Source organism: Delphinus delphis, chromosome 4, assembly GCF_949987515.2.
Source record: "Delphinus delphis chromosome 4, mDelDel1.2, whole genome shotgun sequence".
Classification (NCBI taxonomy): Eukaryota; Metazoa; Chordata; class Mammalia; order Artiodactyla; family Delphinidae; genus Delphinus; species Delphinus delphis.
In genome coordinates this window covers 93,521,128-93,540,472 of record NC_082686.1, presented here as the reverse complement: position 1 = coordinate 93,540,472, position 19,345 = coordinate 93,521,128, and the positions used below count along the sequence as shown (strand labels likewise).

Here is a 19,345-nt window from a genome sequence, read left to right as displayed (position 1 = left end):
GGGCCCTGATCCATGGCTCTACTGCTAAAGCTTATCTCCAAGATGGATGCTATCATTTCATTCTTTCCACAAATGCACATAGCACTCCTCCTTGCAGAATTGGAATCTGTTTCTCCAATCCCCTGATTCTGGGCTGGCCTGTGACTGCTTTGACCGATAGAATAGGGTGGCAGTTGCTATGCCAGTTCTGGGCCTAGCCTTTTAGAGACTGGTGGTTTTTAAATACTTCCCTTTCTCTCGAGATACTTCCTCTTGGAACCCAGCTATTGTGCTGTTTAAAGCCTAATTCACGTGGAGAAGCCACATTTAGGCACTCCAGTCAGTGTCTCAGGTGACTAGTATCAGCTGTCACCACATGTGTGAGCCATCTTGGAGTCCAGTCCATTTTAGCCTTCAGGTGACTCCTCCAGTCCCAGGCACAGAAGCCACGGGATTGAACTGCATGAGAGACACTGAGCAAGAACCACCTGGCTAAGTCTAGTCAACACATAGAACTGTGAGAGATAACGTTGTCGTTCTAAACCACTATATTTGGAATGATTTTTAACACAGCAATAGATAACTGCAGTAAGGGCAAAGCGGGAAGCTGTGGGCTAAATGCTCCTATGAATGTGGGCGTCAGAACACTAGTGTAGGGTGAGGTGAAACTGGTGGTTGTCTACAAGATGCAGACAGGTATAGATGAATGTCCATCACTCTTCCACCTGTTTGGCTAGTCCTTGGAATTTCATAATTGGACTATTCTGTTCTCTCTCGGATTTGCAACTATAAATATTTACTGTACAAATGCAAATATTTCTGGGAGGGATAATGCTTTAAAGCAGGGTATAAGGGTACAGCAGACTTTTTGTGTAGGGTCAGATAGTAGATATTTTAGGCTTCGTGAGTTATATGGTCTTTGTGGCAACTACTCAACTTGGCCAAGGTGACATAGATGATACTTAAGTGAATGGCATGGCTGTGTGCAGTAAACTCTATTTACAAAAATAAGTGGTTGGTTGGTTTTGACCTGTGAACTGTAGTTTGCTACCCCCTGTGCTAAACAATCATTTCTATAGTCAGCAGAAATATTTAATTTTATCACTTGACTCTCATGAGCATTGGATTTCGTTTACCTCTAGCCCCAGTTCGTCTTGCCATTCCTTCTTAGTCTCCTCCTAAGTTTGAAATGTGCTCCCCAAACCTCTCTTCTTCTTATACGCTTTCTCTGCCATGTCATCCACTCAAATGATTTCAGTTACCACCAATTTGCCAATGACTTAGAAAACTCTATCTCTATTCAATTTTCTATTCAGATCTCCAGACTCCTGGACTTCACCTTGGATATCTTGCCGGCACCCTAAGCTCAGTGCACTTTTGGCCTAGTTATTAGCCTATTGTCTCTTAACTCCAAACCCACCCTTCTGTAATTAGCTCCTTGATGCTGGGACTGGAACTCTGGAAACCCCATTTCTGTTTTGCCAGCTCTTTGTCTCCATCAATAGGGGTCGATAGAGGGACACTGTAAAACCCAAGGAGAAAGGAGGGACTTGCTGCTTCCTGGTTATTTGCTGCAGACTTCCTGTCTGCTTGGAGTTCCCGTGAGCATCTATTCAGCAAAGTTTCTTTGCTCCAGAAACATACATTCTTTTCTGTAGTAGCAGTGGAATTCGGTTTTTCCAAAAGTTGCCAGATTACCCCCATTAAAACTGCCTTCTTTCACTCCCCATCAGCACTAGTGAGTTAGTGCCCATTCCTCAGAAGTCTAAGTCTCAGCCCTTCACGACCCCTCCTCCAAGTTCAGGGACACTAGCACCAGCTAAATAGCACCTCCTAGTAGGAGATCTGAGTTTTGGCCCAGCCAGGTCCCTGCTCCAAGTTTCTAAGTTTTAGTAATTGCAACCTCTTCTCTTTGATTCTCCAGCCCTAGGGGGGTGGTAGCTGTTTCCTTTTATTGCTTCCTTGGTAACGAATTATTGTTTTCCTTTTCAGTTACCTATTTCATACACAGTTAACCATTCTGTATATTAAGTTCCCTTTCAAATACCTGGTGTGGTTTCTGTGGACTCTGAAAGAGTTTATGTTCTCGGCCCAAAGCTGCTTCATTGAAGTATTTCCTTCCTTTGCACCAGCGAACCTCTTCCTATTCCCTGCCTAGTGGCTCAAGCCCAATGTCTGGGCATCATTCTAACCTTTTCTTTTTTCTAAACTCCCATATGCAATCAGTGAATAAGGCCTGTATATTTGCTTCCTGAATATTTCTTACATCTGTCTGCTTCTCTCCATCTCTGTGCCCACCACTGTACATCAAGTCACCTCCTTATAACTAACCTCCCCAAATTTCTGTAGCCCCGATCTGTTTTCCCACGACAGCCCTAGCGATGTCTCAAAAATATTTATCAGATAAATATTAATACTTCCCCAAACATAGTTTTTAGGACCAAATCCTTAAAAAACCCTTAACGTAATTTTTAAGACCTTCTGTGATTTGACTTCTTCTGCCTCTGCACTTCATTTTGAAATACGTTCCTCGTTCCTTTGTCAGTTTTTGAATTTGCCATGCTTTCGTAGCATTCTTGGTACAAACTTATTCCTCTGTGTAGAAATGTCCCTTTTCATCTGGATAACTACTACTGTCCTTTAAATGTTTTATAAATATCACTTTCTCAGAGATGGATTCTCTGATCTCTCAGACCAGATTATATTCCTGTCTTTGTTCCCACAGATCATTGAACATCCACTTTTTTTTTTTTTTTTGCGGTACGCAGGCCTCTCACTGCTGTGGCCTCTCCCATTACGGAGCACAGGCTCACGGACGCGCAGGCTCAGCGGCCATGGCTCACGAGCCCAGCCGCTCCGCGGCACGTGGGATCTTCCCGGACAGGGGCGCGAACCCGTGTCCCCTGCATCGGCAGGCGGACTCTCAACCACTGCGCCACCAGGGAAGCCCGCCACTTTTTAAATATAATAGTTGGTAAACTTATAAGTAGCTGTTTAATAACTGTCTTCTTTCCTAGATGGGTAGGTCCGTATAGGCAGGGGCTGTGTTTGTCTTGTCTAGCACAATATCCTTAACATACAGTGTTCTTTCAGGCACAGTAGATATCCAACCAATATTTGCTGAGCTCAGTTGATTTCTGTTCTATGCATTTATCATAGGGCCTCTGAATTGATTACAGAAGACACACATTTCTGCAGATGCATTGGAATCCCTCATGGCTGACTTCACCTCTTAAACTGAAGGCTTCTTTGGTTTGCTCTTCTCACATCTCCTGGCACCAGTTCTCCCTTTGTGGGTTCTTACCGTGATTGAGGGAGACTGAGTGGGGAGTAGATTGACCAGAATTTATCACCTTTAGCTGGACTGGAGACCCAACACTACTTACTCCTTCCTGCATTGCCAGAGGGGCCCGTGGTATCACACAAGTCCCCCGAGTAGCTGGGGCCAGGTGCATCTCAGTGCTTGTTTTGCATCACTCAGGTAACCAATGAAGGGATGTTCTACTTCTAACAACCCGTCTGTTACTCCTTCACCCCAAACATCAATGTGCTAGTTCATTTGTAGTTCCCTGAAAGGTAGCCATTATTCCTCAAGTGGCCATTATGGGAGAAAGGGTTGGGGAGCAAACTAAAACATTGATGAAAGGGCTTTAAAAATATCTATAATAACCAATAATGAAGGAGCAGATAACGAAAATACCATATGAAAATGAGCGTGATAAGAGACCCATAAAAGCATATGACCACAGTCAGAAAAGCAGCAGACCTTAGGAAGCAGATTAAATAAATCCATATTTGATTTTGGCTACACTTCTAGGGAGAGAGCTGCATTTATTTTAAAAAGAAAACAACCAATAAAGCAACCCCAGGAATTTCCTTTTCTTTTTATCTTTTAAACAGATTTGACCCAAGATGGACATTTTCTTTGAGAATAATATGTCTTTTTCCTTCAGCTGAAAGTTTTACCTTTTGAATTGTATTCCACACACGTTCTTTATCGTTTCTTCTTCCTTCAAGGGTGTCCATAGCATCTGCCATTAGTGACTGCAGCTGTGGCACCAAGATAAAAATTATCAGGGTGGAATTCACACAGAAATAACTTCTCTAAATACACAGATTAAAACCTAATTAAAAAATCATTTGTACGCTGATGATTTTATTACTCAACTTTCCGACAGTGAACACTGCCACCTCATCTCTGCTTCAGTCATTACCAAGTATTATTGCAGATATAAAATACTGAAACAATGGAAAGGTTCTTGAAAATTTGTAGAAAACATATAGATTTTAATGTAGTAAGTGTTGATGTTTTGTAAAAACGGATTTGGGTTGTAAAGAATGAAGGCGGTAGTTAATTCTCTCAGGGAATGGCATGTAGTACATGAACACATTTTAATATTTTCTCCTAAGGCTAATGTATCATAATTCTAGGCATCATGCAAAAGCTCAACAGAGGACCATACTAAAATTGTGTTGTTTTATTGCCTCTTAAAGGATCTAGCTCATTTATGTTCTTTTACTATGCTTTTCTTTTCTAAAATTTCAAAATAACCAGGATTACTTTTTAAGGTTCCATTTCAAAGGCAAGTTTAAAACATTCCACCCTTTGCCCCGAACTGCCATATTCCAATTTAAAATAATCCTATACACGCACTTTATATGTGGCTGCAAAGTAATGAGGCCACATGAAGCCATGTGATATTCAAAGCTAAAAAAGAAAGTTCTCTGAAAGTGAACATATACCAGCTCAGTTCACCATGGCGTCAAACATTATGAACCCTTAGATAATCTTTCTGTTCTTTAGATATTGCAGCGCTTAAGCAGGAGGGTAGAGAGTTGAGTCACTCAGAACTCTTCTACTGAGTAGTCACTGTTTATATAGCATCATAAAAGGTGTTTCGAGGATTTGTATCTAGGTTAACCTATGCTTGGAAGCTGGAAAGTAAAATCTGTTACTTAAGGTGATGAACCCTTGCAAGATACATGATTTTTAAATATTTGGCTGGCACGTATACATCCCTATACATTTACTTTTTTTCTAGTAGGTATATAAATTATGAAAATATCCCATGAAATCCTGTTTTCCAAGGTTTCGGGTAGTGGAATGTTGCACTAACACATTAGTTAGTGATGTTAATAATGCTAGTTTTGTGCTCTTTGTGTATATTTAGAAATATAAGTATTTCCAGGAAAAAGAAGGCTGCAGATGTGTGGTTAAGAAGACCTAAGTGCAGAAAACTCCCTTGTATTTTTCATTTAAATCTTGAATGTGCTTTTCAGGAAGACAGGATCAACATTGTGCCAGCTTCTTAAATTAACATTTTCTTCGCTTTCTTTTATCTCAGAGGAGCATTAATCATCTAAAATTGGCTATAATATGCACTTTGAAAGCTCCGCACTTACTGCACTCCTGAATGCCTTACGAATGGTAGGATAAACAGCCTTTTAGAAGGTGTTCTGTGCACATAACCGTACAGGTTTAGAAAGTATTATTGCCAGTTTTGACTTAGTAAATTCTTGACTAATAGACTTTTTTTCTCATAGTTTTAATGTTTAGTATGTGGAGTTTTATTATTTTATTATATAAAATATTTTATTATTTATTATATAAAATATTTATTATATAAAACTACTCGGTTTTATATGCTTACTTTGAATATCAGTATTTATTTAATATACCTTTAACAGGTTCAGATGAACATTATAAATGTTGGCGGTTCATTTCTTGATTAATTTGTAACAATTTTAAAAGCTCAAAGAGGGAGGGTTCCTTTAGTTATCTGAAAATTACAGGTGATAAGTTTGGGTTGTTCTCATCCTTGCTATGTGAATTCAATTCAGGTCTATAATTAGTTTTCGCTACATTCAATTAGAGCCTCAAAGAGCCCTTCCCAGCAACACATTAGGAGCTTTATATGGAGTGAATTTTACCTTTCCTTGACTGGAAAGCTAGTTAGGATGGGCAAATAAAACACACACACACCCCCCTACATTTTCCAGTTTCTTCATTAGAATGCTTCATGAGGGTTGGGGAGTTTGCCCTCGGACTGCATTTATTGTCACATTCTTTTTCAGACCATATCACTCTTTTATTGGCTCAGGGCTTGTGAAAGCCTTAAACAAAGAAAAACAAATGCGTACCAATTCCGCCTCCTGTTGACTGATGTCCTGTAGGTAGGGAATGGTTGCTAGCTCGGCCATTGCTTGATTGATCACCTGGGACTGCTCCTTTACTCGCTGCAGCCGGCTGAGGAGGCTGGCATATTGCAACTTCTCCATCACACCTGAGCACGCACGAAGACTCCCCTAGTCCCCCAGTAGAAGGAAATGTTTTAGAACAAAACCACAGAAATAACCTCTCCCCGGGGATTGAAGTCAGGTCAGCTAAATAATAACATATTTAGCTCCCCGGAAGTAATGGTATCTAGTGCAAATAAATGTTTTCTTCTATTATTTTAGAGAATTGTCTGTACCCTTCCTTCAAACAGATGAATGTGTTGATATATAAAAGGGAACGCTTGGCAGGACTGTTGAGAAGGATTTGCGGGTGGCCCTGCCTAAGGAATCTGGGATGAGGGGAAAAGAAGGACTGAAGTTGAACCTGAGCTCCACTCTCCCAGTGGGGATCCCACAGAGCTGTGTCCATTGAGCGGGGGTGATTTTATCTATGTCACCAAGGCATCATAAGAGTTAAGAGTTGCCCACTGTCTTGTTTATACAAAGGAAGATTTCTTATGCAAGTTGAATCCTGAAAAATGTTATGCAAGTGGATTTCTGTCTAGCCCAGTGGCTTACATTAAGCCTCCAGCTCTGCTTTTATCTTTAGCTCTCATTGGATGGCCATGGACTCTGGCTCCTCTCCTTGTGGCATTTTGGTGATTTATTCTGGGTCCTAGGACCATTCCAGCAACTGACATGATCCATCTTGAAATAGACTGTTGTGCACTTGTAAGGAACACCAACCTCCATGAATCTACTGGTATTTTGGGCTTTCTTAAAATGGGGCGCACTTATAATTAAGGTGGCCTACCTCTGTGTTTGCTACTGCCAGCCATAGAGAGGACATGTTACCTTCTCTAAAAAGTTTAATACAAATTGTACTGCTTGATAGGCGACACAAAGTTCATCGTAAAATTCTCACATTTCTGTTTCGGAAAAAGTACGTCTGACATAAGGGGGCATCTAAGGGTTCCTGTCATGTTTGGAGGGTGATGAGAAATGGGAAGTCACAGGAGGATTTAGCTTGGTGATGACATTCTGAATCTTGGTGCTTAGAAATGGAAACCTGGATGGGCGGCGGGGGAGTGGAGGTTTCCTCTTTGACCACCTGCACCTGAATTACTAGGCTTGTTGGTTAACTAGGAAGAGTCCTGGACCTTACTCAGTGAATCACAATCTCTTGATATGTGGCCCTAGAAATAGGAATTTTAGCTATACAAAAATTCAGATATTCAAATATCTCAAACAGAAGTTGGAGAATAAACTACTACCTTAAAGCTTAGTATCTGAACAAGGACTATTTGAGTTTGTGCCTACTTATAAAACAGATTTTCTCCCAGAAACTAGAGAAGGCAGACGTGACTTTTCCTTCTTAAAATATTCTCTTCTAAGGAGAAAAATTATTAGAAACTAGCATTACTAAAGAGCATCGAAATTTTAACTTGAATTTAGAAGGCAGTCCTTTCTGAAATGTCATACACATACCTTGACTGACACCAACCTCTAGAATTTGGCGCTTTCCTGGAATCTTGGTAATAAAGAAAGGTTGAGCACTGTTGCATTGTGTTTGCTGTATTTCTTCCTAACATCTCTTTCTGCCATTTGACTGATGTCTCTTTATCCCTGCTAATTTGTTCTTTCCAATTAATCATTTATCTGAAAACCTATAAACCTATAGGAGCAATGACTGCAAATTGTGGATTTGAGATCCCTTCTCTGAATTGAAGAAATAGCCAGCCTACCCACAGAGTTTAAACATGTAGCTAAACAATGGATACTGTCAAATAGAGGAAAGCAAGTTGCAGGAGAAACAGTTTTCTTTCCCAAGAAAAATTACTTTCTTTGTCCTTCTTTAAAATAAACAGTGGGGCTGGTTGTAGGAAAGTGGTATAGTGACTCAACTCCAAAGTGCAGAAACAACTGCGGCCTGCTTGGAAACATAATCTATCAGTGTAATTTTCCAAAACATCAGGACAATAAAAATAGTGGAAGGCAGTGGTGCTTTGTTAGCTGGATTGTTGGATGCATAGCAAAACAGGAAGTGCTCCTTATGGATAGGACACTAGGGAAAGGATACAGTTGACTGCTAATGGTCCTCCCCCTACCCGCCCCCCCCCCCCCCCCCGCAAGCCAAATGCAGTTTTGGTCATCAGGAAACTACAGATTAATATTTTACCTATACAAGGTTGGGGCTTCTGAGAGATAAAGTGAAAAAGAAATAAAAATTAATAAATGCCAGCAGGAATGCTTTAATGCTGTTGCTTTAAGAAAATCAAGGAAATAATGAAAAATGAAGGAATTAGCTCACATTTAATGCTAGCAAGGGCTAAATCTAAAAGGAAGTAGCCCTCTCAATGAGACTTCAGAAGTGACCAGAGAGCTCCTTAGCTGCTGGAGAGAGTGTAATGAAGTGGCCACACAGGTACAGTGAAGGTTAGGTAAATAGCAAGTTCAGATGAAAGCTTCAGCCAGACAGTTGTCTAGATTTAATAGCAGGTGTGGATGAATGTTTGGAACGTAAGTGGCACAGCATAATATTGCTGAAAAGCAGAGCCCAAGTATTGGGAATGTATTTCCATTTGCCATAACATATAGAAACATTAATTGCAAAGAAAAGGGGTAGGAAACACATATTATTGTTCATTTCCAATGTGCATATATAAACAATTTTTGTGCTTCACTTGGAGGAAATTACAAGTAAAATTAACAAGGTATTCAAAACCTGGTTAGTTAGGTCATTTTTTGGCAAGTCAGCCTGTGAAGGAAGCTTCATGCCTGGCAAGAGATTTTATTATTTTAACTCTTCAACACCCCAGGAAGCACAGTACATAAGGTGCAAACTGACAGCAGCCTGTAAAGTTAATACATGGAAAAGCACAGCAGCATTCAGTAGCACGTGAAATAATTAGTACAAAGAACCGTAGAAGAAAAAATACCATTAGAGCAGAGCTACTGGTTGAATGGGGTTGATGTTCAGTGAGATTAAAAGACACCAGATAGGAAGGTGGGAGAATATTTTAGACAGTAACTCTGAAAATGCCAGAATCATTCTTGTCACACAGCCATGGGCTGTGTGCCTAACAAAGGAATCTATAAAGGTGAGGAAACTGGTGTCAGAGTGTAAGGAGAATTATTTTCTGAGAGAAGCATTATACCAGGAATGTCTTTGTCTCCTTCACCAACTCTTTCTACCACCTCATAGCAAGAGGTGAAAATTCATGTTCCCTGACAAGCCCTACTGTGGGCAGTAGATCTACTCCATGGCTAGAGATGACACCTCTAATCCTGCCTTTGTGAGGAGATCTGAGTGCATCAGTGATCTAAGGAAAAGAATTCAAGATCCACAGGACACTTGCACAGTCTTCATTTTAGAAGAGTATGTAATTTCAAAGTATACAGCATTTATAAAGAAAAAGAAGGGTCTATAAAACAGTCCTTTTGTCATAGCAAATGAAAACCAATACAATTAATTAAAACTCTAAAAATTCTTAATACTTTACAAAGTGCTTCAATGTGGATTATATACTTTTGGTCTCACAACTCTGGGAGGTGAGCATGGCAGATAACAGCTTATTTTATAAATGAGAAAAAAACAGCTCAGAGGTTAAGTGATATCCTAGGGTTACACAGCCAGAGCACAGCCTTGGACGAAAGTCTTCATCCACAGGTGTCACAAGCTAGGGTCACAGCTAATAAGGACAATGCAATGCTTACTCAAGTGGATGGCATTTGACATCTGACAAAAAAAAAAAAAAAAAAAAAACACCTCAGGGGATCCTAAAAACACTGTTGAGGGATTCTTGGGTTACAATTAATTGTACCATGTAGGAATAATTTCTGCTCACCAACTCATTTCTTGCTTCATTAGCTAGGTTACCTTTGCAGCCAATTTTATTCAGTCCTGCTTTATGAAGCTGTGGTTGGACATATAATGAGAAACCTGCAGGCCAATATTTGGATATTCTTGTGGTCTTTGGGTACCTGGGGGCTCACTTGCTTCAATTTCATTCAAGCTCTTTGAGACAGTCTTCCAAAAACTATTTCCCATAGATGCAAACATAAGAAAGTTGATGAAATCCCTCACAGTTAACAAAGTGGTGCTGACTCATTCTGAAGAAGACTGAGTCATTCATTAGATGCTAAGAATCTTATTCATTATGGTTTTCAAGTCTGCTTTATGGACACATAGAGATTCATGCATATACACATTTCTAAGTGGCCAGAATGCCCTTTGAAACGTGAGAAGAAAATGTGTTAGAAGCATTTAAAAAGTGCATGATGCCTAGATTGGCCTAACCTGCATTCACAGCACACTGGGAGATCTGAGCTGGCAACAGATGATGATGTGGCGGGTATCTGACAAGTAGCAAGGCATGGCGGGCATCGCCCCAAAGAGCCGGGGCACAGACAGATTACCTCCCCAACATCCAGCACGCTGGCACTGCAAGGCTAACCATGTGCAGATGAGGTGAAGTAATACTATATGGTGATGGTTCTTGCTAGCAAGGCTTCCCCTGCTTGCAAGAGCCTGATGATGACAGTGATGAGGGGTGTGTGTGTGTGTGTCTCTAATTAGGATGGGGTGGTTGGTGAGGGTGTGTGTGTGTGTGGGTCTGGAAGAGGTTGTGAATTGGAGAACAGGACCCAAAATTTGCAGTAGATCCAATGAGATCACTATAAACTGAATGTTTGTGTCCACCCAAAATTCCTATGTTGAAGCCCTAGTTACCAATGTGATGTATTTGGAGATGGGGCCTTTGGGAGGTAATTATGGTTAGATGAGGTCATGAGAGTAGGGCCTCATTTTGGGATTAGTGCTCTTACAGGAATTGACAACAGAGAGCTTGCTCTCTGCCATGTTAGGACACAGAGAGAAAGTAGCCAACTGCAAGCCAGGAAGAGGGTCTTTAGCCAACTGCAAGCCAGGAAGAGGGTCTTTAGCCGACTGCAAGCCAGGAAGAGGGTCTTTAGCCGACTGCAAGCCAGGAAGAGGGTCTTTAGCCGACTGCAAACCAGGAAGAGGGTGTTTGGCAGAACCTGACCATGTTGGCACCCTGATCTCAGACTTCTAGCCTCTAGAATGCTATTTTGTTATGACAGCGCAAGATGACTAAGATAGAGATGGATTTCTTAGTAGTAGTAGTAGTATAGGGGAGATAGTTGAGTGGAACACAGTTGTGAGGAAGGGGAAGGAAGCTATGTGGTAGGAAAATCAGTAAAAATGTGCTTTTGGATTTGTAATGCATAGAATTACAAATCATTCAAATAAATTAGGGGTTTTATAGCTTTTGTAAAATGCTGAATAATGTTACTGAGCAGGTAAACTGCTGAACAGATGTTAAGTAGCTGTTTGTGATAACCCCCTTGGTTCCCCTTGTAAGGTAAGAACATCAAATCAACGATGTAATACTAAAACCACAAAAAAAGAATTCTTAAAAACTTCCAGCTTAAAGGCCTTTTGAAAAATATTTTAAAAGGGGAAATCTGCAGCCTTTAGAGCCCATTAACGAGGAGTTCCCTTTATGTACTTTCTTTTTTTTTTTTTTTTTTGCGGTACGCGGGCCTCTCACTGTTGTGGCCTCTCCCGTTGCAGAGCACAGGCTCCGGACGCGCAGGCTCAGTGGCCATGGCTCACGGGCCCAGCTGCTCCGTGGCATGTGGGATCTTCCTGGACTGGGGCACGAACCCGTGTCCGCTGCGTTGGCAGGCGGACTCTCAACCACTGTGCCGCCAGGGAAGCCCTCTTTATGTATTTTCAATACAATAGCTTAAATTTTGTAAAATAGCACAGCATAACTCAGGTCTTATTTTGGGCTTTTTTTAAGACTGAAAGTAGAAAGGGCATATTTTCCCTGGGTCACAGAAAGGGCTTAGATAATTTACCTTAAGGGTATATAAAGATCAATTGTCAGGTGGAGGGCGGAGTCAAGATGGCAGACTAGGATTCGTGTCTACATACAATTAGGGCACCTACCAGGCACTGGTGGGGGACCACAGACAGCTAAGGGGATGGGATGAACCTCCAGCGACTGGCTTGCAGGATCTTGGTTCCCAAGCTGGAGGTCAGGGCCGAGCTCCTGTGGTGGGAGCTCTGAGTCCAAATTGCTGGACTAACAGAGAACCTCAGACCCCAGGGAATACCAATTAGAGTGAGGCCTCCCAGAGGTCCTCATCTCAGCACCAAGACCTGGCTCTATCCAACTGCCTGCAAACTCCAGTGCTGGACCCCTCAGGCCAAACAACCAGTAAGACAGGAATACAGCCCCACCCATCAAAAGAAACGACAAAAAATATGTCACAGATGAAGGAGCAAGGTAAAAACCTACAAGACCAATAAATGAAGATGCAATAGGCAACCTACCTGAAAAAGAATTCAGAGTAATGATAGTAAAGATGATCCAAAATCTCGGAAACACAATGGAGAAAATACAAGAAACATTTAACAAGGATCTAGAAGAACGAAAGAGCAAACCAACAGTGATGAACAACACAAAAACTGAAATTAAAGATACTCTAGAAGGAATCAATAGCAGAATAACTAAGGCAGAAGAACGGATAAGTGACGTGGAAGATAAAATGGTGGAAATAACTGTCAGGGAGCAGAATAAAGAAAAAAGAATGAAAAGAATTGAGGACAGTCTCAGAGACCTCTGGGACAACACTGAACACACCAACATTTGAATTATAGGGGTCTCAGAAGAAGAAGAGAAAGAGAAAGCATCTGAGAAAATATTTGAAGAGATTATAGTCAAAGACTTCCCTAACATGGGAAAGGAAATAGTCAAGTCCCGGAAGCACAGAGAGTCCCATACAGGATAAACCCAAAGAGAAACATGCTGAGACACATATTAATCAAACTCTCAAAAATTAAATACAAAAAAGAGATACTAAAAGCAGCAAGGGAAAAGCAACAAATAACATACAAGGAAATCCCCATAAGGTTAACAGAAACTCTGCAAGCCAGAAGGGAGTGGCAGGACATATTTAAAGTGATGAAAGGGAAAACCCTACAACCAAGATTACTCTACCCAGCAAGGATCTCATTGAGATTCAATGGAGAAATTAAAACCTTTACAGACAAGCAAAAGCTAAGAGAATTCATCCCCACCAAACCAGCTTTACAACAAATGCTAAAGGAACTTCTTTAGGCAGGAAACACAAGAGAAGAAAACGACCTACAAAAATAAACCCCAAACAATTAAGAAAATGGTAATAGGAACATACATATCAATAGTTACCTTAAATGTAAATGGATTAAATGCTCCAACCAAAAGGCTTAGACTGGCTGAATGGATACAGAAAGAAGACCCGTACATATGCTGTCTACAAGAGACCCACTTCAGACCTAGGGACACATACAGAATGAAAGTAAGGGGATGGAAAAAGATATTCCATGCACATGGAAATCAAAAGAAAGCTGGAATAGCAATTCTCATATCAGGCAAAATAGACTTTAAAATAAAGACTATTACAAGAGACAAGAAGGACACTACATAATGATCAAGGGATCAATCCAAGAAGAAGATATAACAACTGTAAATATTTATGCACCCAACATAGGAGCGCCTCAATACATAAGGCAAATACTAACAGCCATAAAAGGGGAAATCAACAGTAACACATTCATAGTAGGGGACTTTAACACCCCACTTTCACCAATGGACAGATCATCCAAAATGAAAATAAATAAGGAGACACAAGCTTTAAATGATACACTAAACAAGATGGACTTAATTGATATTTATAGGACATTCCATCCAAAAACAACAGAATACACTTTCAACTGCTCATGGAACATTCTCCAGGATAGACCATATCTTGGGTCACAAATCAAGCCTTGGTAAATTCAAGAAAATTGAAATCATATCAAGTATTTTCTCCAACCACAACACTATGAGACTAGATATCAATTACAGGAAAAACTGTAAAAAATACAAACACATGGAGGCTAAACAATGCGCTACTAAATAACCAGGAGATCACTGAAGAAATCAATGAGGAAATCAGAAATACCTAGAAACAAATGACAATGAAAACATGATGACCCCAAACCTATGGGATGTAGCAAAAGCAGTTCTAAGAGGGAACTTTATAGCAGTACAGTCCTACCTCAAGGAACAAGAAACATCTCAAATAAACAACCTAACCTTACACCTAAAGCAATTGGAGAAAGAAGAACAAAAAAACCCCAAAGTTAGCAGAAGGAAAGAAATCATAAAGATCAGATCAGAAATAAATGAAAAAGTAATGAAGAAGGCAATAGCAAAGATCAATAAAACTAAAAGCTGATTCTTTGAGAAGATAAACAAAATTGATAAACCATTAGCCAGACTCATCAAGAAAAAAAGGGAGAAGACTCAATAGAATTAGAAACGAAAAAGGAGAAGTAACAACTAACACTGCAGAAATACAAAGGATCATGACAGAATACTACAAGCAACTATATGCCAATAAAATGGACAACCTGGAAGAAATGGACAAATTCTTAGAAAAGCACAACCTTCTGAGACTGAACCAGGAAGAAATATAAACAGACCAAGCACAAGCACTGAATTTGAGACTGTGATTAAAAGCCTTCCAACAAACAAAAGCCCGGGACCAGGTGGCTTCACAGGACAATTCTATCAAAGATTCAGAGAAGAGCTAACACCTATCCTTCTCAAACTCTTCCAAAATATAGCAGAGGAAGGAACGCTCCCAAACTCATTCTACAAGGCCACCATCACCCTGATACCAAAACCAGACAAAGATGTCACAAAGAAAGAAAACTACAGGCCAATATCACTGATGAACATAGATGCAAAAATCCTCAACAAAATACTAGCAAACGGGGCTTCCCTGCTGGTGCAGTGGTTGAGAGTCCGCCTGCCGAAGCAGGGGACACGGGTTCGTGCCCCGGTCCGGGAAGATCCCACATGCCGCGGAGCGGTTGGGCCCGTGAGCATGGCCGCTGAGCCTGCGCGTCCGGAGCCTGTGCTCCGCAACGGGAGAGGCCAGAACAGGGAGAGGCCCGCGTACTGCAAAAAAAAAAAAAAATTACTAGCAAACGGAATCCAACAGCATATTAAAAGGCTCATACACCACGATCAAGTGGGGTTTATCCCAGGAATGCAAGGATTCTTCAATATATGCAAATCGATCAATGTGATAAACCGTATTAATGAACTGAAGGAGAAAAAACATATGATCATCTCAATAGATGCAGAAAAAGCATTTGACAAAATTCAACACACATTTATGATAAAAACTCTTCAGAAAGTAGGCATAGAGGGAACCTACCTCAACATAATAAAAGCCATATATGACAAACCCACAGCCAACATCGTTTACAATGGTGAAAAACTGAAACCATTACCTCTAAGATCAGGAATAAGACAAGGTTGTCCACTCTCACCACTGTTATTCAACATAGTTTTGGAAGTTTCAGGCACAGCAATCAGAGAAGAAAAAGAAATAAAAGGAATACAAATTGGAAAAGCAGAAGTAAAACTGTCACTATTTGCAGATGACATGATACTGTACATAGAGGATCCTAAAGATGCTACCAGGAAACTACTAGAGCTAATCAGTGAATTTGGTAGAGTAGCAGGATACAAAATTAATGCACAGAAATGTCTTGCATTCCTATACACTAATGATGAAAAATCTGAAAGAGAAATTATGGAAACACTCCCATTTACCATTGCAACAAAAAGAATAAAATACCTAGGAATAAACCTACCTAAGGAGACAGAAGACCTGTATGCAGAATACTATAAGACACTGATGAAAGAAATTAAAGATGATACAAACAGATGGAGAGATATACCATGTTCTTGGATTGGAAGAATCAACATTGTGAAAATGACCGTACTACCCAAAGCTATCTACAGATTCAGTGCAATCCCTATCAAACTACCAATGGCATTTTTCATAGAACTAGAACCAAAAATTTCACAATTTGTATGGAAACACAAAATACCCCGAATAGCCAAAGCAATCTTGAGAAAGAAAAACAGAGCTGGAGGAATCAGGCTCCCTGACTTCAGACTATACTACAAAGCTACAGTAATCAAGACAGTATGGTACTGGCACAAAAATAGAAATATAGATCATTGGAATAGGATAGAAAGCCCAGAGATAAACCCTTGCACATATGGTCACCTTATGTTTGATAAAGGAGGCAAGAGTATACAATGGAGAAAAGACAGCCTCTTCAGTAAGTGGTGCTGGGAAAACTGGACAGCTACCTGGAAAAGAATGAAATTAGAACACTTCCTAACACCATACACAGAAATAAACTCAAAATGGATTAAAGACCTAAATGTAAGGCCAGGCACTATCAACCTCTTAGAGGAAAATATAGGCCGAACAGTCTATGACATAAATCACAGCAAGATCCTTTTTGACCCACCTCCTAGAGAAATGGAAATAAAAACAAAAATAAAAAAATGGGACCTAATTAAACTTAAAAGCTTTTGTACAGCAAAGGAAACCATAAACAAGACAAAAGACAACTCTCAGAATGGGATAAAGTATTGGCAAATGAAGCAACTGACAAAGGATTAATCTCCAAAATATACAAGCAGCTCATGCAGCTCAATAGGAAGAAAACAAACAACCCAATCCAAAAATGGGCAGAAGACCTAAACAGATATTACTCCAAAGAAGGTATACAGATGGCCAACAAACACATGAAAGAATGCTCAACATCACTAATTATTAGAGAAATGCAAAACAAAAGTACAGTGAGGTATCACCTCACACCAGTCAGAATGGCCATCATGAAAACTCTACAAACACTAAATGCTGGAGAGGGTGTGGAGAAAAGGGAACCCTCTTGCACTGTTGTTGGGAATGTAAATTGATACAGCCACCTTGGAGAACAGTATGGAACTTCCTTAAAAAAGTAAAAATAGAAGTACCATATTACCCAGCCATCCCACTACTGGGCATATACCCTGAGAAAATGATAATTCAAAGAGTCATGTACCACAATGTTCATTGCAGCACTGTTTACAATAGCCAGGACATGGAAGCAACCTAAGTGTCCATCAGCAGATCAGTGGATAAAGAAGATGTGGCACATATATACAATGGAATATTACTCAGCCATAAAAAGAAATGAAATTTAGTTATTTGTAGTGAGGTGGATGGACCTAGAGTCTGTCATACAGAGGGAAGTATGTCAGAAAGAGAAAAACAAATACCCTATGCTAACACATATATATGGAATCTAAAAAAAAAAAAGGTTTTGATGAACCTAGGGGCAGGACAGGAATAAAGATGCAGACGTAGAGAATGGACTTGAGGACACGGGGAGGGGGAAGGGTAAGCTGGGATGAAGTGAGAGAGTGGCATGGACATATACACACTACCAAATGTAAAATAGATAGCTAGTGGGGAGCAGCTGCATAGCAACAGGGAGATCAGCTTGGTGCTTTGTGATCAACTAAAGGGGTGGGATAGGGAGGGTGGGAGGGAGACGCAAGAGGGAGGGGATATGGGGATATATGTATGCATATAGCTGGTTCACTTTTTTGTACAACAGAAACTAACACAACATTATAAAGCAGTTATACTGCAGTAAAGATGTTAACAACAACAAAAAAGATGAATTGCCAATGTTTAGAGTAGCATCCAGTGTATCAGTTAATGTGGAGGAGCTAGCTTTCAGTGTTCTGAATTCTTATGTAGGCAACAAAATGGTTATATGCAGTAGCCAAATGTATGAAATAGGGAAAGCACTGTGTTCACTAAAATTTTGTTACTGATTTGAAGCAAGAGATTCAATTCAGCCTTCAATTAGATATCAGGAAGCCACAAAGAAAAGGCTCTAGCCTGAGAAATGCTGGAAATTGCGAAGTGTAGCTTTATGATTAATATATTTTAAAATATAAAAGGAATAAAATCATTAGCTAAACTTTGCTTGGTTTTGCAAATAAGGTTGACTGTGAAAGTTTCTAAAATCCTCCGACACTTGCAATATTTACACCATAAACTTTCCATACTTCTAGAATTGTCTGATATTTATATGTTGAAAAAATATAAAAGACTTATATACCTACATTCGATTGGGTGCTTCTAATAAAATCCAGTATTGGCAAGATTTGCTTCCCCATTCTCTGCATGTGTCTCACTGTGTCTTCTCTTGTCAGCAGACCGAAGGGAGTTTTATGTTCTAAAAATTGTAACAATAAACTTTTATACTTTTTCCCTCCAGACTTCCATTTCAAAATGCTTTCCTTAGCAAGCTATAAACAGATACCGCAATATTAATAGATATGAGATCTTTATTATAGAAACGAGTCCCATCTCAAAGACCAGAAGTATAACAGTGAAAGATCTATGAGGAGACATTGCCCTTTAGAGACTATCATTTATTCCTTTTGTTGTGTTTCTTGATTGAGAGATCCACGGGACAGCCTATGACAATTCACCTCTCTCTGCAGAATATGCTTTTCCTGAGTTGTGAAAAAAATGTCATCATAAATGTGTCTGATTCTTGTCTTGTTCCTCCCAGGTATTATTCAAGTGTGCAGATTGCACTGACTTTGAATGTAGCTCGAAGCTGAGATAAGCCTCAGAGGACAGAGTGCCAGACAAAACACAAATCCTTAATTATGTGGGTAGAGCTGAAGGGATAAATTCAACCTGGTCATGAATTCAGCCCATAAGTATGAGACTTCACCTGAATGCTTACTTGATTTTTGAAAGTTTCAACTAGAATTGCTGAGCACCATTTAACTATAATACTCTTCAGGAGATCTGAGATCTTGGTTAATTACATAAGAAAAGAGTAGAACAGATATTAATACAATGGCAGATAATCCAAGTGATTTAAGGTGGTCATTGGCTATATGTTTGATTTCATACAGTAGTTTTGCTGCACGATTTTCTTCTGTGTTTGCTGATGGGTGATGACAAAAGCTTGTAATCTTTGAGTGCCCCACGATCAGGCATGGGTGGTGATGTGGTTGCGGTGAGATGGTTAGAGTGAGGGAGGTGGGCACTCCTGGGGGAACCAGAATTCCAGGTATTGTTAACTAACCCACAAAGAAGATCGGAAGGAGTTAAGTATGACCCAACAAACATTTTGGTGCCCAGGCCTTACTATATGCTAGGCTTGTGATGAATAAAGCTTAATGAACAATGCACAATTCCTAAT

The 19,345-nt window shown here is 40.0% G+C and overlaps 1 protein-coding gene across 1 annotated transcript in view; it reads right to left on the bottom strand.

Annotated features, from left to right (window-relative positions):
• Positions 1-19,345, bottom strand: part of SPATA16 (spermatogenesis associated 16) — a 223,503-nt gene that overhangs the window by 28,591 nt on the left and 175,567 nt on the right. The window contains exons 7-9 of the mRNA XM_060010153.1: positions 18,246-18,358; positions 6,121-6,285; positions 3,946-4,029 (exon numbers count right to left, since the gene is read on the bottom strand). Coding sequence (XP_059866136.1) covers positions 3,946-4,029; positions 6,121-6,285; positions 18,246-18,358 — 362 coding nt within the window. The remainder of the gene's footprint in view (positions 1-3,945; positions 4,030-6,120; positions 6,286-18,245; positions 18,359-19,345) is intronic.